General features: G+C 48.6%; 7 protein-coding genes across 7 annotated transcripts; 3 read left to right on the forward strand and 4 right to left on the reverse strand.

Annotated features, from left to right (window-relative positions):
* Positions 1-26: 26 nt before the first annotated feature.
* BKA67DRAFT_369961 (fungal-specific transcription factor domain protein) lies at positions 27-2,956 on the reverse strand. Its single transcript, XM_046096482.1, has 5 exons — positions 2,825-2,956; positions 2,443-2,738; positions 2,239-2,360; positions 645-2,162; positions 27-564 (listed from the first exon to the last, which is right to left on the reverse strand). The coding sequence occupies exons 2-5, from the start codon at positions 2,470-2,472 to the stop codon at positions 126-128; spliced, it is 2,109 nt and encodes a 702-aa protein (XP_045955186.1). The 5' UTR covers positions 2,473-2,738; positions 2,825-2,956; the 3' UTR covers positions 27-125.
* Positions 2,957-4,400: 1,444 nt separating this feature from the next.
* Positions 4,401-6,124, forward strand: BKA67DRAFT_538699 (S-2-hydroxy-acid oxidase; the record flags this gene model as incomplete). The annotated part of the gene is made up of 8 exons (XM_046100506.1): positions 4,401-4,632; positions 4,700-4,787; positions 4,839-4,968; positions 5,026-5,121; positions 5,186-5,353; positions 5,468-5,769; positions 5,837-5,963; positions 6,119-6,124. The coding sequence occupies 8 exons, from the start codon at positions 4,401-4,403 to the stop codon at positions 6,122-6,124; spliced, it is 1,149 nt and encodes a 382-aa protein (XP_045955187.1).
* A 307-nt stretch (positions 6,125-6,431) lies between these two features.
* On the reverse strand, positions 6,432-7,127 carry BKA67DRAFT_661637 (Snf7 family protein; the record flags this gene model as incomplete). Its single annotated transcript, XM_046107849.1, has 2 exons — positions 6,432-7,007; positions 7,077-7,127. 2 exons carry the CDS (start codon positions 7,125-7,127, stop codon positions 6,432-6,434), a joined length of 627 nt encoding a protein of 208 aa, XP_045955188.1.
* A 1,371-nt stretch (positions 7,128-8,498) lies between these two features.
* Positions 8,499-9,031, forward strand: BKA67DRAFT_661638 (uncharacterized protein; the record flags this gene model as incomplete). The annotated part of the gene is made up of 2 exons (XM_046107850.1): positions 8,499-8,649; positions 8,706-9,031. The coding sequence occupies 2 exons, from the start codon at positions 8,499-8,501 to the stop codon at positions 9,029-9,031; spliced, it is 477 nt and encodes a 158-aa protein (XP_045955189.1).
* Positions 8,923-10,789, reverse strand: BKA67DRAFT_370017 (putative MFS monosaccharide transporter). Its single transcript, XM_046096483.1, has 2 exons — positions 10,712-10,789; positions 8,923-10,656 (listed from the first exon to the last, which is right to left on the reverse strand). Exon 2 carries the CDS (start codon positions 10,598-10,600, stop codon positions 9,173-9,175), a length of 1,428 nt encoding a protein of 475 aa, XP_045955190.1. The 5' UTR covers positions 10,601-10,656; positions 10,712-10,789; the 3' UTR covers positions 8,923-9,172.
* Positions 10,790-12,083: 1,294 nt separating this feature from the next.
* On the forward strand, positions 12,084-12,809 carry BKA67DRAFT_681742 (uncharacterized protein; the record flags this gene model as incomplete). The annotated part of the gene is made up of 1 exon (XM_046108931.1): positions 12,084-12,809. One exon carries the CDS (start codon positions 12,084-12,086, stop codon positions 12,807-12,809), a length of 726 nt encoding a protein of 241 aa, XP_045955191.1.
* Positions 12,810-15,891: 3,082 nt separating this feature from the next.
* On the reverse strand, positions 15,892-16,707 carry BKA67DRAFT_648684 (uncharacterized protein; the record flags this gene model as incomplete). Its single annotated transcript, XM_046105993.1, has 3 exons — positions 15,892-16,263; positions 16,324-16,613; positions 16,665-16,707. 3 exons carry the CDS (start codon positions 16,705-16,707, stop codon positions 15,892-15,894), a joined length of 705 nt encoding a protein of 234 aa, XP_045955192.1.
* Between the last annotated feature and the right edge of the window lie 179 nt (positions 16,708-16,886).

Consider the following 16,886-nt stretch of genomic DNA (forward strand, 5'->3'; position numbering starts at 1 on the left):
GTGCGATCTTTTGCGGCGAATAGGAAAGGAATTGTCATCAAAGAATTTCATTTGTCCATCACCAACGCGCCAGGAGACTCTGAGGCATAGGTCTGGTTGTTTTACAAGTGCAGGACGACATGCGTTCACCACGCCGAAGTGTTGAAAGTCGACAAATCCTCTTCCAAGAGCCCAATAATGTGGTTCCCGCCCGAGAACCAATCACCCAGCTGTGCATTCTGCATCAAGTTTCTTGTCAAATCTCCGTCGGCATCTCCAGTTCCTATCATCGTTTCGTCCATCGGCATGAACCCTAGCTGGCTGAGGTACATGTCGAATTCATTGCCCACGGGAACCATGTCCTGATCGAGTGTCTGTTGCGTCTTGGCCTCAACATATAACAGCGCAACATTGTATAGCACTTTCGATAGTTTGTAGAGTTTGTCGATGGCAGCGGAGATCGGGCACGACGCTTGTAAAGACTCGACGAATCTTTCGAGTAATGGCAAGTCCCCTGCCGACGAGGTCTCGATAGCATGGCAGAATATGACAATGAACGGGATGAAGGGGGCGTAAAGGATCGTCCTAGACTGTGTGTCAGTAAACTCCATCTGAAGGGGGAGAGGGGGAAAAAATAAGGAAAAAGGAAAGCTTGTCCAACGTACCAGTGCATGTAAACAATTTGAAGACTCAGATCGTCCATCATTGCCATGGCCTCCCCATGCGTCCTCATAGCCGCTCTTGCCGAGTCCAAGCATTCATCCGCAAAAGTGCGGCTACTGCCCGTACCACTCGGTGGCAAGGCACGTTGTGCTAGCGCCAAGCTCGAATAGTAGCTTACTTCGTCACTCTTGAGTATGATTTCGAACATCTTGTTATCCTTGGTCTGCTCTTGTGTCCTCACATCGTCAAGCAGTTTCAAGGTCTCTCGCAACAAGAACTGTACATCCCTGGTCACGAGCTGTACTTGTTGACTTCTTCCCTGCTCGCTCTGCCGCAGTGCGCCTGGCGAGTACAGCCGCTGGTAGATCTTGCCCTGGACCTCGGCATGCTTGATCCACAAACTCAAGATCGCCTGGCTAGGCTGTTCGCCAAAGCTGGCCTGCAGCACGCTTGGCACGCTGATATCATAATCCTGGAGGATGCTCGCACGACCGAGTCTCAGACTCAGACCCTTGTCCAACATGTATGTGCTCCAGAACAGCAACGCCTTGGCCGCTCGGACGTCGGGCGGATCGTTGCGTACGCTACCCTCTTGATGTAGGCCCAACGTGCGACACATGTGTGCTGCGCGACTAGTCAGGAGCCATGCAAGACTGGGTCGGGATGAGTCTATCGAGAGGCTGGCACCCATAAGCAGCGCCTCGATATTCTCCATTGTAGCAGGCATCATAAGGGGAAGATGAGCTAAAGCAGCTTCTACATTGTTCTGACACATTGAGCAGCACTGCTCCAGCCTGACCTTTTCAGCGCTGCCGGGAGTAGCCGTAATGGAGCCTTCGAAGAAAAGGTACATTAGGCCGGCATTCACGATGATGAAGAGGGCCTCTGAGAGGTCGGCATCGTCGGTGCAGAAATACAGCCGCCTGCAGCGGTCTGTGAAGTGGTCGATGTCGGTGAAACATGTCACGATCAACAACATCATGGGGCCGGGAGCTCCTTTGAGCTCTCGTAGCTTCTCGACCACAAACTCCATGGGCGGCATGGGGAGGTCCCGCAGACGACCGCGCGGTATGGTTTTGCTGTTTTGATCCGTCTGCGATGGACCTTCCTGGTTAGAAGAGCTGCGGCTCGGGAGCAAGTTGACCATCTGTCGAAGCGAAGAAAGCGCCGCTTCCATTCTTGGGTTCGGTGCCGAGAAGGGGGTCGCGGCGAGCATACTAGTCTGCACGGCCTGTGAAACAAGCTCAGATGCGAATGCAGCGTGGGCTGTGAGGGAGGAGTTGCCCTCGAATGACTCGACATCTTCTGGGTCGATGACCGTGGCACTGTCATCCTGGGACGTCGAAGGAGACAAGGAAGGTTTGGCTCCAGTCCGCGGAGTATTGCTCGTGGAGGCTTTGGTCATGAGCGAAGAAGCTGAGGCCAAGGCCGTGGCTGCGGAAGCATTTGAAGTGGTAAGTCTTTGAAGAAGGGTCTCGATACCAGCGAGACGCTCTTGCAGATCGTCTATTTTTCTCTCACTAACATGGGTGTTAGTAACACTTTCGTATGGATAAACACTCGACAGATGCCGAATAGGGGTTTGGGGGGAAATACTATTGGCTTGATATCAGTACACGCTGCTTTGGCTCCTTGGGCTTCTGACCCAAACCCGTCGAGCTGCATGACCTCTTAGCACTCTTACAATTTGAGCAAGGCGATTCTTTATCGCATCTAATCTTCTCAAAGTTAGTATATACATTGTGATAAGAATGATGCGACTCCTCTCGTAACTTGAGGGTCCGTAGTTATTGAACGCACCTTTCGCAACCTGCATTGGTCACACTGCATAATCAAGTTAGTTGGATGGATTCGTCTTCTCAGATGACCATACGCCGGCCCCCGAAGGCCCCGACTGCACCGGTCCGGATCCCATAAAACACTAACTCACCGCACGCCGAATCCCTTCCGGAGAGTTCCCACCACCACCACCACCGCTACCCATCCCATCAACCTCGGTATCCATGTCGGAATATGATCATGTGAAGCTTTTTATCGCGCTGCAATAGTATAATGCAGATCTGTTGTTTCTACCAGGTTGCGGACATGCATTTGTGCTAATGCCAAAGCTGTCAGACAACAGCCAATGCTTTAATCCACTATCGGGTCGGCACCCGCGCGTTCCGAAGGCAGCAATACATACCATAACCACTGTATATAAAGGCCCGACCATGCTATCGACACAAGAATTTACGAAAGTCGCACAGTTCTGAGCATCAACTAGTTCAACCATATTACCCAAATTATCTCATATGATACTATTCGGATTTTGTTGTAAATCACTTGCCGATCCCAGTGGTTTCCAGGCAATTCCGTACAGTATTAGTGGAAGCCCGTTCGGCATCAGTTGTAGCGTCCATGAACTTTTAGATACCCCACTTGCCCGACTTCCCCCTAATCGTCAGGACATACTCACGATTCTATCAAAAACGTTACCTCTCAACAGTCCCTCTACTTCATCTGGCATGCTACTCCAATCAGGACGAATTAGAATTTTTCATATTTGGGACTAGGTCAAATTGACAGACTAGCCGCTCTGCTGGGTGCTCTGGAAATTGCGGCTCCATTATACTGTTCACGTTCGTCTGACCGCAGCATTCAACCCATCGACCTGCCCAATTCAGTGTGTTGAAAGATCCACGGAATGAGCACGCCTTGTGTGAGGTCCATTTTATTATTGTCGCATATCAGGTTGAATAATTATCCCCAAGTGAATCAATCCCGACTCGCGAAGATTCATATATGATGAGTTTTGAAATCTGTCTCTGCACTCGGGAATAGCGAGTTTAAATTTGAAACCATACAATACCTAGTTGACGCCATTGTAGCACAAAACAGAACCTACTTCCTGGCATCTCGAGTCCTTATTTCCTCGTGTGAGAAAAACCATCCACTTTAAACAGAACTCGGCCGGGATTTCTCCATGTTTCATCGTGAGATTAGATAGCCATGGCAGTGGGAAATTGAGCCGCATGCTCCTGCAAACGATCTTCGCCTCAACACTAAAATCCTTGCAAGACATTCTGATGTTTCTTTTTGTCCCCTCTGGCAGCCTATAACGACACGACTTCCAGGGTCGAGAGTCTGGGTCTTCCTTTATCGGGAACTACCGATGCATTGAACGTTGCTTGGCATCCCATGGTTAAACGGTAGCGGTGGAGCCGCTCAACTCTATTTCTAATGCTTACGATGCATGAGAAAGCACGAGGAAGACGATCCTCAGTGGACTCTGCCAAGCTCCGCGCACGACTCGTGATATCCCCCATTGCTGTGTGCTAAGCCAGGCCTTGCTCACCTGCTTAAATAAAACATTCACACCGAATGCCGGCCCTTGGTATACTCCACCCGTTACCACATAGGTGCTGGGCCTTCTCATTTCACGTTCGGGTTCGACCTCCACGAATCGCGGTACTCTGTCTAGGTTGTGGCCATCTCGACATGTCCACTGCCCAATATCGAGAGCCGGGTATACAGCGCCTTGGCAGGATGCGGCAGCATCGGAAAAATGACTTCATGGGGCATTCTTAATCCTTTAGCGATGTCGGCAAGGAACCGAGGGAACGTGGTAGATGAGAGTGAAATCTTGCTTGTAAATATATATATATATAGTCGTTTTCGAAACTCAGTTTAACTTGGTTACACAAAAGCACCTCAAGCCTATACGGACTTGTTTATAAGCTTTGCATCCTTGCTCACTGTCCTTACCTAACCTCCCCAAGATGCGTCCAATCCTTTACTTGAACTTTGTAGCGGCGGCTCTCGCAGCTGAGCCGTGGCTAAACGAGCCCGACACGGGACTCGAGGATTATTTGTACAGCACCAATTACACAGATGGTTCCCTGCCGCTCTTGAAGGACATCCGTGCTGTTCCCGACTTTGACTGGGCAGCTGAACATCATCTCGGCCTCCAGCAATACTCGTTCTACCGCACCGCAGCAGCCGGCGAGTGGAGTATGTACCTACCAACATAACCTTGACTTGTGAAGGCGGTCGCTGATGAGTAAAAAAATGAATCCAGGCTACCGGAACAACCTGGACGTTTGGTCCAAGGTCAAGTTCAGAACTCGCATGTTGACCGATGTCTCCAAAGTGAGCGAGACCCTGCCGTAAGTTGCGCCTCTACCCGAGTAGCACGACACTCGGCTCACTGTCCATAGTACCTCGATCCTAGGTTACAACTTCAGCGCCCCCATCTTCATTGCTCCCGCCGCGCGAGCAGTGTACGGCAACGAGAGAGCGGAGCTCAACTTTGTCGACGCGTCGGCAAACGAGAACATTCTTTATACCGTGAGCAATATGAAGCAACATCCTCCCACAGAGCTAGTACTAACAAGGTGATCACAGGCCGCTCTGTATGCATCCAAGACCATCGAGGAGATCGGTGCTCAGAAGCAAACACACAACGGTACCCTAAACGGACCTCAGGTCACCTTCCAGCAGGTAAGTTTTCCAGTCATGATTACATCGTTTCCAAGACGCTCATCAGCTGACCATAAAATGACAGATTTACTCAAATGCCAACCTATCAGTCACCTGGGACGCCATCGCCCGAGCAGAGAAGTTCGGAGCCAAAGCCCTCGTCTGGACCATCGACGCACCGGCGACCTCGACCCGCCACCGCGCAGCTCGTTATGACACCACGAACGCCAACGCGGTGACCTCGCCCCTTACCGTAAGCCTCTTCTGACCTGAAGTCTCCGACCTTCTTTGTTTTCTTTCTGTTTCTTCTTCTTTTTCGTACCACTCTTCCCTCCGGTAGGACTAACCAAAATATGTGCAATTACAGTGGGATCTCTACGACCAGATCCGTAACCGGACATCCCTGCCCGTTATCCCCAAGGGAATCAGCACGTACGAGGACGCGCTCATCGCGGTGGAGAAGGGGGCGCCGGCCATCTACATCTCGAACCACGGGGGTAGGCAGCTGGACCACTCGCCCTCCCCGCTCGAGATCGCGTACGAGATCTACCGCAACGCCCCGCAGGTCTTCGACCAGGTCGAGGTCATGGCCGACAGCGGCGTGCGGTACGGAAGCGACGTGATCAAGCTGCTGGCCCTCGGTGTCAAGATGGTCGGTCTGGGTCGCTCGTGAGTCATCCCTGAGGTTTTGCAGTGCCTGCACCTCTACAATCCGTGACTAATTTTCTTTGTGCAGGTTCATGTATGCCAACTGCTACGGCTTGGAGGGGGTCACCAAGCTCATCCAGATCCTGAAGACTGAGATCGCAGCCGATGCAGCGCAAGCTGGGGTAGCTGATCTGAGAAATGTTAGCCGCAACCTGGTAAGTGAAACCCCATAACTTGTGTTCCTTGACGAAACCGCTTGTTAACGAGGGGGAAAAAAAAGCTGAACACTCGGGCACTTGATGACACGGTGTTCCTGGCCGATGCATAAGCTTGCAGCAGCATAGTTGCAGATATAGTTGATGAAAATAAGATATGATATAACCAGTGCTGTCTGTCCGTAAAAAAAATAATGAGCTGGAGACTCTCGTTCCATTCAACCTCTTAGCGAGTGATGTAATCAGACGCATAAGCCCCAACGCCGCCATAACTCCATCACGCCGTTTCCTTTATCGGAAATTTAGTCGTGTCATCCTGCATCGGCTGCAAGGAATCTTCGCAGAATAGCATCATTATGCCCTATTTGCAGAGTTGCGCCCACGTCTTAAGCCTATCCTTCAGGTTCAATCAGCTTCCTGTTGTGACTTGGTTTCTACTCTGCCGATGCATGCCTTCCCGTCTGCCTCTTAAGCTCTCAAAGCTCTGAGTCTCTGCTGTAGCGCATCCTCCTCTTCAGCGGTCGGCTCATTTGTTTGGGGTGCAGCAGGTTCAGCCTTGCTCGGCTGGGCCGAGTTGAGTTCCGAGTTTAGCTGTACACCGGCGTCGTCTGCAAGCTTGCCCAACAACTCATGTACGGCGTCCTCGCTGACCTGGGCACTCGTACTCTGGGAAATGGCGTCCTGGTAAATGCCATTGCTCATGGCGTATTCCTCGTTTTGTTGCCTGAACTGCTCGAGGGTGGTGAGGGTGCGCTCGGGGTTCATGGTGCGCTGGGCCATGTTCATGGTCTTGCTCGACTGACCCATCATGTGCGTCATGCGGTTCATGGCGTTGTTGGCCTGGATCTGCGAGGCTGAGAGCTCGGCCATGTCGGCCATCTGGTCCATCTGCGCGGCGAGGGCCTGCTTCGACAGCAGCATCTTGGCCTTCTGGTAGGCCTTGGCGGTTTCGCCCTTCTTCAGGAGTTCCTGGATCTGTTTTCGGAGTAGAGGGTCTTGCTTCGCGGCTTTTTGGGCTTCACGGCGGGCCTGCTTGGCTTGGAACTAGGAGCAGGGACAACGTTAGCGATGCGACGATGGACAAAATGGACGACGGAAGGTGGAACGACGTACTCGAGCTTGGAACTCGACTTGCATGTCGCGGGCCTGTTGTCGGTTCGACATTTTGGCGATGTATGTCCTCGGAGACAAGACAGCGAGAGAGGCGAGAAGCGAGAGGCGAGAGGCGGTGATTATCAAGTCTGAGTGATGATGGCGTCCACTGAGGTAGTGTCGCGCCTCGGGTTGGAATGGAGGTCGTATGCGAGTCCTCCAAGAAATATGGAAATCAGCGGTAACGGCAGTGCCTAGTATGTTTTGGCTCAGAGATGTCTATCAGAGGTTCAACAAAGGTCTGGGGCGAACTATGTAGAATCGTGGAGTATCAGGAGGATCAGGCGGTTACGGATTACAGCGCCTGGAGATGACAATGAAGCCGCCGTATGCCTGCTGGAGTGAACCGTGGAAGGCTAAGACTTGGTGGGGGTCGCGGGGAAACTGCGCCACAAAAATGACGCATCCTTGGCGGCATGTCAACTCAAGCACAAAGCCGCTGTACTGTAACTGTCGTACTCAAGCCACTAATGTTAGAAGCACCCGTGGACAGATACTAACTAGCTAGTTAAAAGAACGTCGCGACAACGCGTTGGATGTTCCTTGATTACACCTTGGTCGAGTATAAGAAAAATGCCTATTCTCTAACACGCATATCAGCATCACATCTGTTTGCTGCCCCTCTTCCTGTATCATTGTCCCTTACGGTTCTGTTACTCGACTAAAATTGCCACTCTCGTCTTCCTTTTGTGTAAATGGTCTTAGTAGACTCCCTATATGAAGCTGTGGTGCAACTGGGACTTCAGTGGATTTCCTTCTGTTCGTTGTCCTGAAGCTTTCCCATATCGCCCTGCGAAACTTTCTGTCAACGCACCTATGTAGGTACCGTTGAATCCACTTCAAACTTGATGCAAGAAACTCTCCATCAAAGGACATTGGGAGTTCTATACTACGAAGCTGCCAGGCATATCAACAACAACAACAACAACAACAACAACAACAACAACAACAACAACAACAACGGTTGAAGATGCCAGTGACATGTATAGACATGACATTCAACATCATGTTTCCCCAAGTCTTCATGTCATTCAGAATGAATGGCAAGGTTTCAAGGACTTAAAAATCTTCCCACAAGTCCATAGCGTGTCATCAGGTTCTTTCAATCTAAGTTCAAGGAACAGCAGGTTATCACATGCAGGTGTGTTAAACGGATCATGCATGTCTTATAGAAAGCGAAATGCAAGCACCTAATAACTATATTTAGCGCCTACAGTATATTTGCCGCCGATGCGGCTCCCGCCGCGTAATGACGCATCACATATTCCACGTACTAAGACGCCGCACAGCTCAACCACAGCAACGGGTCTCCTTAAACTATGTCGACAATACTTGACCGTATTGCTCGCAAATAACATCCTACGAATTGTTGTATTTGAAATTATGGCCTCCAAAACTCGATTGAACGTTCAATCATTCCCACGGCCGCCCCTGCTCGAAAGGACGATCCGCCATTTGCAGATCAAATGGAACAATCAGCTAATCGCCGATACGAAAGAAGCTTTTTGGGTGCTTGAAACCCATCATCCGCCCAGTAAGAACTGTGATAAACGGTGAATACTGAACACAGCTGCTAACCCCCGCTTTCAGCATACTACTTACCTCCAGGCTCTATCAAAGTCCCACTGGCACAAACGCCGCGGTCTTCGTACTGCGAGTGGAAAGGTAGAGCAACGTACTACTCTATCACGGATGATGGACACACCGTCTCAAACCGCATCTGGGCTTACCATAATCCCACCAGAGGGTTTGAGTCCATCAAAGGGTTTTTGTCTTTCTACGCTGGTCCGTGGGACTGTTTTGTTGACGGCGAGAAGGTCGAGCCGCAGCCAGGCGACTTTTACGGTGGATGGGTCACAGGTGACATTGATGGCATTGTGAAGGGTAAGAATGGGAATTACGACCCCGTGATATAAGAAGGGTCCGAAAACTATGAACCACCCGTCCCTTGTATTAGCTTGTACGCCACAACCCGCCGGGTGCCCAGATTTATAGCCAGTTCTATGGGTACTTCTAATATTCATGCTAATCTCGACTTCTGGCAATTCGGGCCATAATCAGGCATGTTCGGATGGACTCGAGACAACTTCGACCTGCTCAACGCCTGCCTCATCACCAGCAGTATCCTTGGTCAATTTGGCTTGCTCTCTCTGCACATCTGCCTCGTCGACAAGAACGACCTTGTCGCCAAAATCTCTCGCAATTTCTTCGAGTGACTTCATCCTCGTTTCCGGGAAGTAGAACCATGCCAAGACCAGGAAAAACAATGTGCACCCTACAAATACGTAGTAGTAGTTCTCCCGGATATTTGCAAAGGCACTCGGCCCAGCTTCCGTCACGGCGACATTTACAATAAAATGGCTGGCCGCTGCGAGACCCATAATTTTGCTCCGGAGTGCAATTGGTAAGACCTCAGCGCCGTACAGCCAGGTCGTGCTGTTTAGCATGCCGTAGTAGCAAACAACAAACAGGTAAATCCCTAGTATGGCAAATCCTTTGCCCACTCGGTTGTCCGTATTCTGGAACACACGCTGCATGACTGCGGCGTAGATCTCAATCACGACGATACCAGCGAGTCCGGTGAGGATCATTTTCCTGCGCCCCCACTGGTCTGTGAGGTACCGGGTAGTGATTGCATTTGAGCTGAAGGCTATCGTCCCATAGACAGCTGCTAGAGCCAAAATGGTATGCGCTTCTATGCCGAGTGACTTGTACAGAATTGTCTGATAGTACTGAATCACGTTGACGCCCGTTAGACTGGTCATTGTTTGAACTGCGATAGATACCAGCGCTCGGTGGCGGTAGAGCTTGAAGGCTTCACCGATTGATTTGATTTCTCGAGACATTTCGTATTCGATCTGGGCATGCATAAACGCAAACTCCTCCAAGGCTTCGTGTGACTGCAGGTCTCGTCGGATCTTGATGAACTCACGGCGTGCATACTCGATCTTCCCGCTTCTAATCAACTGCCTTGGAGAATTCGGCATGAATGTCGAAAGTCCCACGAACATGATCACGCCCCAAGGGATCTGGATTCCTAGAGGCAGCCGCCACTGTGTCGCTCCGTACGGGGCGAACCCACAGGCGAACCCAATCCAGTTCGACATCATGGTCCCGAAAGAAATACCACAGCCGGAAATACCACCGATCAAGCCTCTCGACTCGGGCGCAGAGATCTCGCTCAGGTAGATCGGCACCGTAGCCACCATCCCGCCCACCGCATAGCCCGCGAGCACGCGGCCTGCAAGGAACATTCCAATGTTTACAGAAGCAGTCTGAATGACAGTGCCAATAGTCACGATGATGCACATCAGCTGCATAAAGCGGATACGGCCGAGCCTGTCGCCGATGAAGGTCTGCGTAAGTGCACCGACTGCTTCTCCAGCGATGTAAACAGCGACGACGGCACCGGTGAGGCCATTGGAAGGGTTTTTCATATAATCGATCCAACTCTGATGTGCGATTGCTGCAATCATTAGCCTCATGCTCTAGTGTTCAGACAAAAGGTCTTACTGGTCGTTGCTATTCCAGTATCGAAGCCCTGTGTAACTGTCAATTATTATGTAGACGATGGCAAATGTAGATGGGCAACTTACGAATAAGAACGTGCCAATGGCCGCGAATAAGGCAATCCCAATAGTATACCAGCCAGCCATCTTGACCTAGTAGCAGTATACGATATTGTGCTTTTACACGCAAGTCTTACACAACACGACACGTATGGTTCCAGAAGTAGATAGAACATTAATAAAGAAGTCTTGAACACATTGCAAGAGAAGTATCCAAGGCAATTTTAAGTATCACAATTATGGTAAAGCCGGTGCGACCCCCGCGTCCATCATATCACCCCACAACGAGAAGATCTACAGTGGAAGTTGGGGTAGTTCGGGAGGTATTATCGCGGGGTTTGTGGGGGATTGGACCTCATCTCCTGGTGCATGTGGAGAAATACTTGAGTCTCCTTACATCTTGCAGGGCACCGTTGCATGAATTTGGGCAGAGTTCGGCAATTGATCAGCGGGCTGTTCCGCAACAGCGGCTTGGACTGATGATATCAGACCTTCGTCAACCACTTTAAGTAGCGCTTTGGGTTCGACTGTGTGAACCTGACATTAAATGCCGATTGCACACGTTAAAGGTCGTGGTGACAACACTGAAGTTGTCGAATAGTTCCAATATACTCCTCAAGTTCGGCCCTCGATTCTACGTGGCACTAAGCGTTCTGGAATGACATGAATCGTCGCACAAGCCGAGCTGCCACATCGATCGATGCCAACATGGGGCATGTGTGTCGGTGTATCGATGGTCAAGCGCCCGAAGCTCAAGGGCAGGGCAAGCGGTGATTAAGATTCACGGATGTTTTCGATCCAGTTTAAATGATGTTTTGCGTCGTAGTTTCCGTAATTTTTGGCTACTTAGTATTCGCAAGCCTGGTCTCGACACGTTTGTATGATTGTCTGTGTTCAAAATGGTCTAATCTAGCGATATCAGCTTCCCTCGGCAAAGTTCAGTCTCGTGAGCGATCGAACAGAACCTCGTTTTTGTGAAATGTTCGTGAAGTTATTTCTTGCCTGTTTCCATGCTGCGTGTGAATGCTTGCAGCAGGTACATTGTCAACCCAGTCATAGTGGATCAAATGAGTTAGTGAAATTCATAGTCAATCAGAAACAACTCAAAAACATTCAATATGACAATACATTCATGGGAAGAGCTATATAATGCCATACCCTCCTATTTTCTCAGCCATGTCTTTAGATGTTCAAAGACGTTTCGTATAGCACACCATTCATTACCCAAACTAATATGGCAGAACACATCGAGTAATCCCTATCTTAGGCGCCAAGCACCCCTTCAGATGTTGCCCTGACTTGGTCAGACTTTATATCCACTATAGATGGTTGGACTGGCACAAAACATTTCGTACACAAATTCCACTTTTTCAACGATCTGCCTCTGGAGCTCAGCCGCATGATTCTACAAGATCGCTTAGACGCGGAGATCATTCCGCCTGTAAGAACAGCGATAATGTTGAATGGTACTCATCACATATTGACACATGGTGTCCTAGCCCGAGATCGCGGCCTCTGGTACACGGGCAACGCGCTGATCCGTGGAGAGATCGAAGGACTCAGCACCCCGATCCCGACGCGGATACTGACCCAACTAGGTATCGATTACTATTACATGGACAAGGTCATCGCAACTCTTTCGCGAGAATCACATAGGGCTCTAGGTGTCCGGCCTGTCCCTAAAAACGCTATCTATTATATGAGGTTTGAAACGGTGTTAGAATCGTTCCAGAGACTCAAAGATAGCCGTATGAACCCTATACAATTTGAATGGCTGCAAAACTTGTTGTTGGATCACAAGACATTTAGGGCCATTCTAGAAAGATTCCCAAGTCTCCAGTCGCGAGACAATTCGCATTTCAAGCTGATGCCAAATATCAAGATATTGTACATTGGGTTTTCGAGACGCTGGAGTGAGATTGTGCTCGTCGAGGGCACGAATATAGAAGATGTCCTCATTACCGTCAAGCGAGATGATACGGTCAGTGACGAATTAATGTTCTCAGTAGGTCGGACCATAGCTGATCTCGTGGAGCTGCAAGATGGGCTTATGGCCATTATTAAGAAGGGGCTCCGAGAGAGCATCGCGGATGTCGAAGCACTCCAGGATAATCCGAGCATCTAGGTGAAATGGGCTGTCATCAAGGAGCAGGCAGCTGTGAGAAGACGGGATGTCATCCTTGGGTATGATGTCTTCTTAGAGTCGACATGTGCATGAAATGCTGATATACTTTCGACAGGGAAACGCCACAGAAACGTACTTGGAGAGAGAAATGTTTTGTTTCTTGAGTAACAGTACCATCGCGCTAAAGGATCGCCCCAAGAACATTGATATTGTACGTAGGTATCAAGTGCTAAACAGTCTCTAGAATTCCAGGCTAATAACATCGTAGTAATTCCCGCTATTATTAAGATAGGTAATACCTTGATATTTAGTATAAGAATCAAGCCCTTTTAGCGTCCAAATTGTATGAAAGCCGCTATCTACAGGTTTAACAAATAGATCGGGAGCTCTATGGGTAGTCCGACCTTGGCAAGTTGAGTCCTCTCCTTGAATATTTTAGATAACTTTCAGGCCAAATAACGTTCTTGTATTCATATTTCTCACCACTCTCTCGTGCTGCATCGCCGCCGGCCAACGCAGTGCTTTGTTCTCAAAATGGCTGAATACATTAAATCCACTTTGTGGCTTGTCATCACAGATTGCCCACTCATTTATGCCACTGGAGACGTCTTAGATGTTTGCGGTATTTGTCGCATTGATACTCGTTACTTTTCAGCGGGCTATCAAACAACCTTTTCCTTTGTGGAAAATCGTAAGAGATCCCTTAATGCGGTGCTCTTGCACATCCCTCAACAATAAGTGACCATGTAAACACTTAAGATACTACCAGCGTGCAACGCCCCCTGATCTATGTACGGAAACACTCATAAGTATGGCAAACATTCCTGTTGGAGCAGTTTCACAGTTCTCACTATTTCAACGTCTTTTATAGTGATCACTTCCGATCCACTGTTGAACAAGTACGAACTTATCCTTCCTCGTCTCCATCCATAAAGGACAGACCACAATGAAGGGAGATAAGATTTTCTCTGTAGAGAATGTTATACAAAAATTCCCCAGTTGTAGAAACGAACTGGGAGCTGATCAGTTAGGTAGTTTTCAACTAGCAACTACAGCCTCAGAGAACTCTTCACTGGCATGTGTCCGACCCGTGCACTTAGATGATGAGGGGGGAAAAAGGGAGAGAAGACAAAAACAGAGTCATGGAAAGAACGTCAGCTATTAATACTTGAACTCAATGGTTGAAAATTAGGCATTGCTGTTGCCTTGTAGTGATGGTCAGGTTGTGAACTAGTGAAGGCAGAAGGACCTGGTGGAGACCAACCCTTCTGCTTTTGATGGTGATGCTACGACTCCACCAATCAGCATCTGACTGCCGAGATTGATCCTCAAGTTTTAACCAATCTATATTTATCTGGTCAAATTAGTGAAGATTTCCTTGCCACCAAGAATAAGGTATACTTGAGGAAAAGAATCGCATTCTTGTGAGAAAGCGTTGACTAAACCATGTGCAGTTGCATATCATGTAAGTACTTGTGGACGCTCCGCCATATTTCGACCATTTGAAGAAGTGAATGACCCAACCTTAGAACATGGAGGCCCAAATTCTATACACAGGTTACGAATATACCCATTCAATGCGGTGCGCTTGTGACTTTCTGCAAAGGAGGGCCACTGAGACAGAAGACTGCGGCTTCCCCCTTCCCGCGGATGGGATCATCTACCACCTCAAACCACTCTATCAAATTAAATTTTAGCGTTATAATCATATTCACTCGTTACGAATTCTTCAACTTCTTCCTATCTTGTCGAACTAGCCTTTCGGTCCTTTGCACAAATATCCGAGTCACATCGATGCTCTAGTCATCATTGAGTTCCGTGCAGGCAGAAGTCGCTGTGAGCAGATAGGCGAGAATATCATTTGGCCATCCAGATTAATCAAACAATTAAAAGTCTTTCCTAAAACCTTGATAACAAAGAATGAGATGCCCATAGGACTCTAGGCTCCAGCTAGGCAGGCACTAGGTAGTGTGTCTGTGTTCTAGGCAACAACGTGTGCTTACTCACGTCTGGCTACAGCCTAAACTGTAGCTCTCGACTATATAAGCCCTTTTTATTCTGCAACTCTCTTGTCCTCTTTTTTCCTCCTCATCATCTTCGCGATTTTCGCTTCGATCATGATGTAGTAACATGTTTCAACAAGTTTAACCACTTGTTGCGAATCACTGATTCGCTTTTTTGGCTACAATTTTTCATCTGCCGAATTGATCTTCTGAGCTTGCTCTCGATCGCTTCAAAGTGACTTCGGCCTTCTCACTGCCGCCGAATGTTGCGACCCTGTCTTTCATTGCTACGCCTGGCTCGCCCAGGATTGCGAAGAAGGCTCACCACTTCTCCGGACCAATCGTGAGAACAAAATATCAAATGCCCTCGTAAAGAGGACCGTCTGATTATCAGGAAGAGTGAGAGAGTTGCGTCACACCCTAACAGATTTCCAATGTTTTGAAAATTCAAGGGTTCTAGCGGCGAAGCAAAAAGATAGAACAGTACAAAAACAAAGGGGAAAGTAATGATCAAAAATAGTAGCAAAAGCTATGAGATCAACTGACATGATTATCTAAATCAAACCTAGGTCTAATTAACCTTCGAATTGGGATTGATCATATACTGATATTTCGGAGATATGAATACCTCCACTCTGAACTCAATATAACCAATGGTAAGTCAAAAGGAGAAAAGCTTGCTATAACCCCCAACACAGGATCCGTTTCCAAGTATAATATGGCATCCGCGCTCGAACGATCAGTGCAGTGAGACCAAGGATTTCGTACTACATTACTTTAACAAATAAAATAAAACACTAGTTACCGGTCAATTCGTAAATGCGATAATTAACATCGACTTCTTCATACACCGAGATGAAATCACTTACGAAAACGAGCGACAAAACTTTCAGCATTTCCAGGACTACACCACGACCACACCAAATCAATCGTAGGATAAAAAGATACAAAGGATGAAAAAGAGTAGCAACATCATAATCGGCTTGCATGCGGAGATAGTGTATCGCAGTATCAATTATTCGCCACTAAGAGCCGCCACTGTAGTAATGCTAATATGTTTGCCTCAAGTTCGCTATGAATTATATTATTTGTTCGGGTCTTCTAGGACGCCAGAGCATCCCCCAGATAGTAATACCCTCCCCTCCCGCTTTGGCTCGTCCATTTACATCAACATTGCCCTTGCCTAAGTTGATCCCCTCTACCGCCTTGAATCCATGTTTGGAGTAAAGTCGTTTCGACTCTGGTGTAGTGGATTCTAACCAAATCGGGCAGCCATCACCTTCCGCCCTAGATTGCATGTCTTGGATGAGCTTGCCTGCAAGACCCTGCCGTCGTCGTTGCGGTGATGTACCCATGATTGCCACGTACCAGAAACCTTTCTTCTTTTCCTCCCTAGTCAGGCACTTAGCTTTCGTTCTCTCGACAGCACTGGACAATTCAACGAGGATGCGCTAATGACGTTTTTCAGCACACGACTTCGCCTTGTAGGCAGACCAGTAGAGCGCTCTTACTTTGCAGGGCGAAAACCCCAGTTTGATCACAGTAGGTATCAATCTAGCCTGAAGGATAGTAACCACCCCGTCCGGTGAGTATCCTGGCGGACAAAATGCGGCGCTCGAACCCCAACCGCCCGCCTCTGTGATGTAACCATGCGCAATTGTCGTGACCTTCACAACAGCATGTATCATGGCCAGAAGATGCGCCTGATATTTGTGGTCAGGCGTTGTATATAAAAACCAGTTGTAAATTGGATCATCTAGGAACGCCGCTGCCATGAGCTCGGAGCATTGGTTCACACGGTCTTTTGTAGCAGGTCAGTTGCGTTTGAGGTGAGGGAGCCAGGAAAATGTACCTTTCCCGCCTTTCGTTATTTCTGTCCTCGAATCCTGTGTCATTTTGTGATATGATACAGTGACGAACTTTTTCTGGAGTCACTATATACTTCAGGTTGACATATGAATAAATTTGAACAGAAGCCAACAAATCATCACCAATCCCGCCAATGATATGAACTGTTCTGGTTTCGGAAAGTTCTAACGTCGAGCTCAAAGAGCCTGAAGTGAAGAGTTGCAGC

This window comes from Truncatella angustata (genome assembly GCF_020726525.1).
Source record: "Truncatella angustata strain MPI-SDFR-AT-0073 chromosome Unknown BKA67scaffold_7, whole genome shotgun sequence".
NCBI classification, from domain to species: Eukaryota; Fungi; Ascomycota; class Sordariomycetes; order Amphisphaeriales; family Sporocadaceae; genus Truncatella; species Truncatella angustata.